Below are 9,039 nucleotides of genomic sequence, written 5' to 3' on the forward strand. Positions count from 1 at the left end.
AGTAACAATATTTGGCATGACAGGTGAAGAAGAACACGGGGGAGAATTTCCTGGCACTTAAAGAGATCCGATACAACAATCCCGTCGTTGGCAAGACAGTCAAGGAGAAAGATAAGAGCATTGATAGCATCGTCAGCGAGCTCACCATCATTAAAGAGCATCTCAGACATTCAAATGTTGTCAGATACTATCGGACATTCAAAGAAAGTGAGTCATTATTACACTTCATGGATGAAAGCCTACATCCGTATATGACTGTAACAGGGGTTAACCTGTTTCAGCCCCAGGAGTAGGTGGCAACAGCCCCTGGGGAAAAAAGTTGATTGTAGGCCACACCTTGAAGTGGCCTTTCAGGCCTTGTGTGTCTGGCGACTTGCATTAAAAAAACCTATTCAAAGTATAAAAAAACTATTTCTTTACTCCCAACGCAAAGTATCACAGAAAGGTTCCTATATTTTCACAAAGCAGGTTTGCAAGTAAATCCGCTAAGCACATAAGTTTCTTGCTAAGCAGATGTGAGTTACCAGCCAGAATACCATCTCATTCACATCAATGTGGTTGGTGCCCTGCTCTTTCTTTTGCTAAGCAAATACATATCCTAAGTTGAAACAGCTTAATGAAACTGTACTTTTCTAAGGATACCAGATCAAATTTTAATTTCCATCTTGTATTTGTTTTTCGTCTTAAGTGGACAACCTGTACATCGTCATGGAGCTGATAGAGGGTGCTCCACTCTACGAACACTTCAACTCGCTGAAGGAGAAAGGGGAACGGTTCTCGGAGGAGCGCATCTGGAACATCTTCATTCAGATTGTCCTGGCCCTGCGCTACCTCCACAAAGATAAGAAGATCGTCCATCGAGATCTGACGCCCAATAACATCATGCTGGGAGAGAATGACAAAGTTACGATAAGTAAGTCTTCAGAGAGATTCACCACCTTCATTTTTTGGGATGGTGTAACATTTGGAAGAAATTTTGTTGAGTTAAGCACAAAATTAGGCACTGGGCAATCTACATTTTGTAGCTTACAATAAAAAGTTAACCAAACAAAATACCATCTGTGCTGGGACCAATTTCATAAAGCTGTTTAGCGAAAAATTATGTTAGCAAATTACTTGGCTGAGCAAGAAATGACAGGGGGTGCAGCAAAACTAACTGTATGATAAGCAAAAAATGTTTGTACTTAGCAATTTTGTTGTGCTCACAAAATGGGACACAGATTGTGATTGGTTTCCTGCTTATTTTACTGAGCAGAAATTGGTTATCTGTTTATGCAGCTCAATGAAATTTGGCCCTGAAAAAATATTGTTTTTCATGAAACATGAAAATAGATTCAATTGTGATTTTTTTAATACAAAACTTGACACTGTCATTTTGTTGTTTTTTTTGTCTTGCAGCTGATTTTGGACTGGCTAGACAGAAGCAACCAGACTCAAGTAAGATGACTTCGGTCGTTGGAACCATTCTCTATAACTGGTAAGAATGAGTCTTAAACTTTCTTTCATGATAGAAATATAGTTGTAAATTGTCTGCTGCCACCAATAACTGCAGTTAGCTGCTGTATTTTTTACCGAGTAAGTTTTAAATGGCAATGATTTTCAAAGTCATTACCAAACGTATACCTTCCCTTTAACCTTTGACCTATATTTGACCTGTGTCCTACAGCCCTGAGATCATCCAGAGCCAGCCGTACGGAGAGAAAGCCGATGTCTGGGCAGCGGGGTGCATCCTCTACCAGATGGCCATGCTCAGGCCACCGTTCTACAGCTCCAACATGCTGGCCCTCGCCAGTAAGATTGTTGAGGCAGACTACGACCCGATACCCAAGGATGACTACTCAGAATTGATGATCTCAACGGTCAGAAAGTAAGTGTGGATCTGAAGTGTTATCTTCACCTTCCCTCCCCTTTCAATGAGATTCAAGCAATTTGCTTGAAGAATAAGCATTTGTGTTTAATTTTTCACATAGTTTACTTGGAGGTAGTAAAAAAGACACTGCAAGAATAATTTCTCATGTTTGTCTGTAGGGTTCCTTTTGCCGACAGTGCAGTTCGTTGCCTCTACTAAGTTGTCTTGTCTGTACAAAAATGTTTGTGTGACATTCCGTCGATTTCACCAAACTCTTCCTAACTTAGGATTAATCTTAGGACTTGGGACGTGTTAAGTTCCGTATCCATAGACGTAAGGATGCATTGAACCCATCCTAAGTTATAACTCGAGATAGGATTAATCCTAGCGTTTTGTGAAATTGGCCACAAGCCTTAATGATTTTTTTTGTGATGTTGACCGAGAATCTTGAGTGAGTTTGAGTGATTTTTTTGGAGTCTTGAGTTGTTTCCATCTTTAGTTATTTTGAGTGTGCATTATTTTGAGTGTGCCTTATTTTGAGTTTTGAGTAATTTTGAGTCTTGTTTATAATCTGTAGATGTTTGACGGCCCAGCAGGATTTCCGACCTGATATTGTACAGGTTGGGGGTTTGATTGCTGACATCATGATGCAGAATATGGATACACTGCGAACCAATCAGATCAGCCTAGAGAAGAAACTAGACAGAGAACGCAAACGCACCCAGAGGTAAGATCACACAAATTGATGAAGGTTAAAGGCTATAGCTGGACCATATCTCACACAGCTCAAAAAGTAGCTAAACACAAACCTACATGTACTACATGTAGTCCTAGAAGACAGAAACACACAGCAAATACACAGATTTACAAACAAACAGAAATTATGACCATTTTAAGAAGGACATAATTTAAAACAAAACAAAGAAAGATCAATGGAAAAGAAACCAGAGGTGGATACCAGTTTTTTCAATGGACAATAAATCTTTAGAAGACATTGGAGAACCAGCAACAAATGGTGGTTTTATTTCCCTTTCCTTGTAGACACCACAACGAAGCGACGAAGAACATGCAGAATTACCACCGTCTGTTCTTAGCGTCACAAGAGAGATACGACAGATTAGCCAACTTAGCTGGGAGCGGTGGAGCTTCAAGCATTAAGAGTGACTCCGACTCAAAGTAAGTTTGCATGCATGCTGATGATGAAAGTGCTTCAAACATCCATAAAACTTGGTTTCTGTTTTTTTTTTTTTTCAAGCGCTGTGAAGTTTATCACGCATCACCTGTTGTGGTGTTTTTCTTTTTGTTGACTCTAGTTTTGTATGTACAATTCGTTCAGTAATTTATATTATTTTGTGGTGCAATTTTATATATTGTTACCTTTGGTTAAATTTTGCCCATTTGTGAAAAATATCCCCATTTTTCTTACAATGTCAGTATTCAAATTTCACTGACATTTGGCTTTGACTTATCTGACTTCTCCCTTTTTCTTGTTGCACCCGACAGTGATGTTTTTGAGTCAAGCGATGAGCAGCCAATGCCGAGTAGACCTCAACATGGTGGGCGGTCACGTTACCTTCACGCTAGCACTGCAGAGATGGACAAGAGCGTAGGTGAGTAAATATTCACATTCAAACCGGGGACCTATAACAAAAGAGGGTCCACGGTTTGGGAAAGGTCCACAGTTGGAAAACGTGTACAAAACCAAAGGGAGCTGTTGTAAAAAAGTAACAACAAAAGAGGGACAATAGGAGGTCCACGGTTGCAGGCGTATACGAGCTTGGGTGAGTTGACAAACCCACAGTAACCATGGTCTGGTAACTGTATGATCAACATGATGATCAAATTGAGATGAGCAATTTCCATCATTGGCACCAGACTATTCAAGCTTCAAGCCTCATTCTGATTCCCATCAGTGACCCAACATGTCCGCTGGATAACATGCATTATGTGTTTGTCTGGTACCCTTTTCAGAGAGTGGCATTGAAGAGGATGAGTCAAGCTTGGGATGTGACAGTCTAGACAGCAGTGGGAGCAGCTCAGTGCTCGGTAAGTCCACATCTCAAAATTTATCAGCTTTGGCTTTTAGCAGGGATAGCCATAAGCCAAAGCCAGACCAAACTTTCAGCTTATTATCTACTGTTCATTTCACATCAGGCCCCAATTTCATAGAGCTGCTTAAGCAGAAAACGCTGCTTAATATTTTTCTGCTCAGCAAAACATGGCAGGATACCAGTCCAAGATTGTAACTGTAGAATAGTATTTTGGCTGGTAACCGCATTCTGGTAAGCATAATTTTGTTTTGCTGAGCCATTTTTGTGCTTATGAAATTGGGCCCTATAGCTTTTAGCTTTGAGAATCTAGTTGACACTTCTGAACTCACTCACAGTTTGTTACTTTCTTTTAAACTTCTTTGGAAGTTATTTTCACTTGTAGAGCAGTTAACTATTTCTATTGAGTTTGATGTGGGGTTGTGTACATTATGTGTAGTTACATGGACGGATGCTTTCAATGTCCTTGGGTGACCACATTATACAGGTTTCTTTGATGTGGCTTATGCATGAATTGACACAAACTGGCCACTTAAACAGAGTTTTGACACTGAATGGCCACATTATAGAGGTTTTTGACATGATTAGAAAAGCATGATTAGATATTAATGGTCACATTTTAAATGTTTATTTGATGTGGCCTATGCATGAATTGACACTAACTGGCCACAAAAATACAGGTTTTCTAAATAGTTGATTAGATGCATGACGTTATAACTGGCCACACTTACACAGTTCACAACAGTAACATGTTTTATATGACTGCATCTGAAATGCTGTGCCGAGTCTCACTACCATCGATAACACTAACAGGCCTTTATCCCACAGTGCCGCCATCTCTGTCTGATGCCCTGTAACCACAGTGATTAGGATTATCACTGCGATGCAGGGGACCAGTCTATCCAATTTCATTCAGCGACAAGCCATGTCCGAAACAGCGACTTTGGCTACGGCTACGGCTAGATCAGCGCATCTGCCAGTGTTGAAGAATAGGGATCACCGGCGATCTAGCCAGAGCTGTAGCCGAAGTGCCCGTTTCAGACACGACCTTACTTACAATTGTTTGAATGGCTGGAAAACAGAGATGGCCGCACTATGATAACAAGTCTACAAAAACAAGATATTGTTACTATCACTTCCTCACCTCCTTCACTGTTTGACCTTTCACCTCCTCCTCCTTCCCCCCTTGAACAAACCCTCTACCACATCCAGGGTCCAGTCTCAACCTCAGTTCCAGTCAGGGGCGTGGCACCTTTGCCGTGCCACGCCCTCCCACTGTTGCCAAGAGCAACGGAGGAGGGATGCGTTCTCTTACGCTTGATGTGCAAGGTGTGTTTGCTGTGCATTTTTCACAATTAAAAAAAAAAATTCTCAACTTCTCAGTTTTCTAATTTTAAAAATTTTCATTCTCCATAAACTTTAAAATCCATTGCTTCTTTAACCATTTTGCAAGTATTCAGCAATCAAACTTAACGACAAATCGTCAGGTGACGGCGGTATGGCCATCTCATTCTTTGCCGTGCACTCAAAGTATAATAATCTGTCCCAGCAGATGGTCAATACTTTATATTTATTACTTTCTTGTGACTCTCTCCTCATTATGGTATTTTAAAAGCATTGTTCCTTTAAAGGCAGTGGACACTATTGATAATTACTCAAAACAATTATTATTATAAAACCTTACCGGTACTTTGTAGCGAAGTAATGGGGAGAGGTTGGTAGTATAAAACATTGTGAGAAACGGCTCCCTCTGAAGTGGAGTAGTTTTCGAGGAAGCAGTAATTTTCCACAAATTTGATTTCGAGACCTCAAGTTTAGAATTTGAGGTCTCGAAATCAACCATCTAAACACACACAACTTCGTGTGACAAGGGTGTTTTTTCTTTCATAGTTATCTCGCAACTTCGATGACCAATCGAGCTCAAATTTTCACAGGTTGGTTATTTTATGTATATGTTGAGGTACACCAAGTGAGAAGACTGGTCTTTGACATTTACCAATAGTGTCCTCTGGCTTTAAAGGATTTGGGTACTTTTTGTAACAAAAAACGCAATGTCCACAGATTTACATTAAAATCACACAGTTTGAAGATAATGATAGCAGCTACCATCTATGTCTTTAAACTGTGTGACCAATTATACTGCAGTAATTTTTGCTTTGACTTGCTAAACACAATTCCCTTCTAACGACAGTTTTTCTGAGTCAAAAAGTAAAACAAATTTTGAATACAGTTTTGTTTCTTTTCGTTCTCTCAGCTGTAAATCGAGCTTTGGGACAATCCGCTCTTCCGTCACTCAATGATGTGACGCAACCCGGTACTGAGAGAGGGCGCTTGCTGAGGTCACAGAGCGGGTCCTTCGTTGAGACCCTTAGGAGACAGTCATCTAACAGCGGCAAACCAAGACCACGTAAGAGCTGGCTTCTTTTTTTCTATTTTAATTTGGTAACTTATTATCTCAAGAAGAAGTGCTTACATTTGATTGATTTCATTGTCCTCTATCTATTTATGCACACAATTTTATTTGGTGACATGACATAAACAACATAGAGGACTTCTGAACAGAACTTAACAGGATAAACAAACAAACAAACAAAGCAAATGCTACTTAATGAGCTAGGACGGAAATAAAGGTAAATGAAAACTAGAAACTCAAAGAAGCTACTCAAGAGAGTTAAAGACAAGCTATTTTTTGCAAGAGTTCTTAAAGCATTGTTGAACTTTTATCCCACAGCGTCAGCTGCAGCCACCCTGACCATTTCGCCCCGCAAAGTCCGTCAGATAAGCGACCCCGTCATGAAGATGCTCAACACCATCAAGAAGATCATCTTCATCTGTCAGCTTCCTCCGACGCTCTCCCCAAACCCTCGTCGTAAAGTTATCGAGCGGTTCAAGAAGGCACTGTTTTCCCTTCAGAGTAGCTCGGTCAACCTCAAGAATGAAATCAAGAAGGTGAACCTCCCCCTCTCCCTTGCCTGTCCCCCCCCCCATTTCTTACAAAAACTTATTCCTTAGCTCCTTTATTTACTTTGAGTGAACATAACTAAATTATACAAAAACTACCACGGACAACAATTTGCCAAGCACAAAAAGTCTTGTTAAGCATTGAATGGGTTGCCAGCCTAAATACCATGCAATGTACACTACTATTGACTGGCTCCCTGCTAGATTTCGCTTGGCAATCAAGTTTGTTGAGCAGTATTTTCTGCACAACAACTTCAGGTGACGGTAGCACCATGTGTTCATCTCTTTTGAGTAATTTGGGTTCTGTGAAGAACCGGTAGTAGTTGGCCTTGGTGCCCTTCAAAAGTTTCCTATTGACTTTAAAATTGTCCAATGGAAGTGCCCTTTGAAAAATGACAAATAGCCTTGTCCTTTCAACATGTTAATCCAGGCCTGCTTTGTTATCATACAAGTGGCAAGTAAAACCATGGAGGAAGGAAGAGAAGGAGCTCGAACGAAGGGGACTTCAAAAGTCGACCCGGTGGTACCGCGGTCATTTAACGACACCTCGTAATCACCCACATACCTTATACAAACAATGGGCAACCTGGAGTATGTGAGTTTGCGCGTGCGCACTTGGTTCTTCACTCAACTATGGTGTCGTATGTCCTATGGATATAATACACCCCCAAAAAAAAAACTTTTTTGAGACCTGATAAAAACTATGTACACTTTCACCCACCAAATCGAAAAACACAATTGAATACCAACCACCCTCGTGTGCTAATACCCAAATTTTTAACCACCGCTAGTGACAGGAAAGTCACAAAAAATGTAAAAATATGCCATGATATTTCCGTGAAACACCACAAATTCTTTTCTCCAATAATTCAACTCTACACGAAGGCAACGGCGCAGACTGGCGGTACCACACCTTATGTACAAAGACATCTAATCCTGCCCGTTAATAGGCCGTCCAGCTGGAGGTCTCCTGTCTTTTTCCACTGGTCAGACAGGGCTACGGTTTTGCGGGTCATTCGAGCTCCTTCTCTTCCTTCCTCCATGGTAAAACCAAAGTTAAATGATGTAAATTTGAAATCAACTGAATATAGTATTTCAATTCTTGGTTCACAGCTCATCGTCGGGTCCAAAGAGTTGATCGATCTGAACCTATGCTCCAATGAAGCTTCCTACCTCTTGAAGCAAGCGAGCCATGAAGAATCTCACATCCAAGTCTCCGGTGAGAAGCCCTCTAGTGGCAGCCTGGATCCCAACGATACGGAGATCGGAATCACCTACGAGCAGATGCAGATGTTTATAGAAAGTGTACTAAGGGAGAGTGGGTACTACACAATGACCCCAAACGCAAGGTGAGACTCATTGGTTGATTTCCTGGACTCAATTTCATGGAGCTGCTTAAAGGATTTGGGTACTTTTTGTAAAACAATGTCACGAAAATATGTTTTACATGCTAAAATCATTTTTCGTGACTCATTTCACAAAAACTACAGCACCTCAGCAAGTATTACTTTAAGGAAAGCTTTCTATCATAATTATCTTCAAACTTTCATTTTTGCTATCGTTTCTTCTCCAGGAATCGGAGCTTGCCTCTTGGACCTATCGTGACCAGCCCTCCAACTCTCAGACGGAGCAGTGCTTTTGAGGTAGGTTAGTCCTAAAGATCACCGTCAATAGTCTGCGGATGACAATACAAGCACAAGCAACGACGACGGCTCCAAGCCCAATCTCTGAAACCATGCTTAGCAGATTAAATATCAACCAGGGGGTCAGCTTCATATAGCTGTTAAGCACAAACAGTTACTAGGTCAAATTTTCTGCTGAACTCTTTCATGAACTTGGACCCAGAGCTCAAACTCAGTGTGAGTGTATTTCCTTTTTATCGGTTTATCTCAACGGACCAAAGGTTTATTTACTAGATTCAAACTAGCGAGAGAATGTTTGTCTGTGAGAAGAGAGAGTGATTGGTAGAGGCTTAGTTTGCAAGAGAAAATAATTGGTTAACGAGCGATGACTTAAATGAACTGGACACTATTGGTAATTACTTTTCTTTTTTTTTAATTGTAGCGAGCAATGGATAGCTGTTGATAGTATAAAACATTGTGAGAAATGGCTCCCTCTTAAGTTATGTTTTCTTTTTTAAGAGAGGTCATTTCTCACTCAAAGACTTCAGGCCTGAAGCCT

The 9,039-nt window shown here is 40.6% G+C and overlaps 1 protein-coding gene across 3 annotated transcripts in view; it reads left to right on the forward strand.

Moving 5' to 3' along the window:
* The window catches only part of LOC117299988 (serine/threonine-protein kinase Nek10-like), a 46,949-nt gene extending 38,019 nt beyond the window's left edge, over nucleotides 1-8,930 (forward strand). For 2 of the 3 annotated variants that reach the window (XM_033783625.1, XM_033783626.1), the window contains exons 20-32: nucleotides 24-207; nucleotides 689-913; nucleotides 1,399-1,477; nucleotides 1,667-1,867; nucleotides 2,427-2,576; nucleotides 2,891-3,025; nucleotides 3,353-3,459; nucleotides 3,821-3,895; nucleotides 5,110-5,226; nucleotides 6,152-6,304; nucleotides 6,629-6,846; nucleotides 7,972-8,207; nucleotides 8,432-8,930. In XM_033783625.1, the coding sequence (XP_033639516.1) occupies nucleotides 24-207; nucleotides 689-913; nucleotides 1,399-1,477; nucleotides 1,667-1,867; nucleotides 2,427-2,576; nucleotides 2,891-3,025; nucleotides 3,353-3,459; nucleotides 3,821-3,895; nucleotides 5,110-5,226; nucleotides 6,152-6,304; nucleotides 6,629-6,846; nucleotides 7,972-8,207; nucleotides 8,432-8,510 (1,959 nt within the window). In that variant the 3' untranslated portion in view covers nucleotides 8,511-8,930. The remainder of the gene's footprint in view (nucleotides 1-23; nucleotides 208-688; nucleotides 914-1,398; nucleotides 1,478-1,666; nucleotides 1,868-2,426; nucleotides 2,577-2,890; nucleotides 3,026-3,352; nucleotides 3,460-3,820; nucleotides 3,896-5,109; nucleotides 5,227-6,151; nucleotides 6,305-6,628; nucleotides 6,847-7,971; nucleotides 8,208-8,431) is intronic. The other variant, XM_033783627.1, reaches the window with a different exon arrangement.
* Nucleotides 8,931-9,039: the final 109 nt, after the last annotated feature.

Source organism: Asterias rubens, chromosome 15 (assembly GCF_902459465.1).
Source record: "Asterias rubens chromosome 15, eAstRub1.3, whole genome shotgun sequence".
Lineage (NCBI taxonomy): Eukaryota > Metazoa > Echinodermata > Asteroidea > Forcipulatida > Asteriidae > Asterias > Asterias rubens.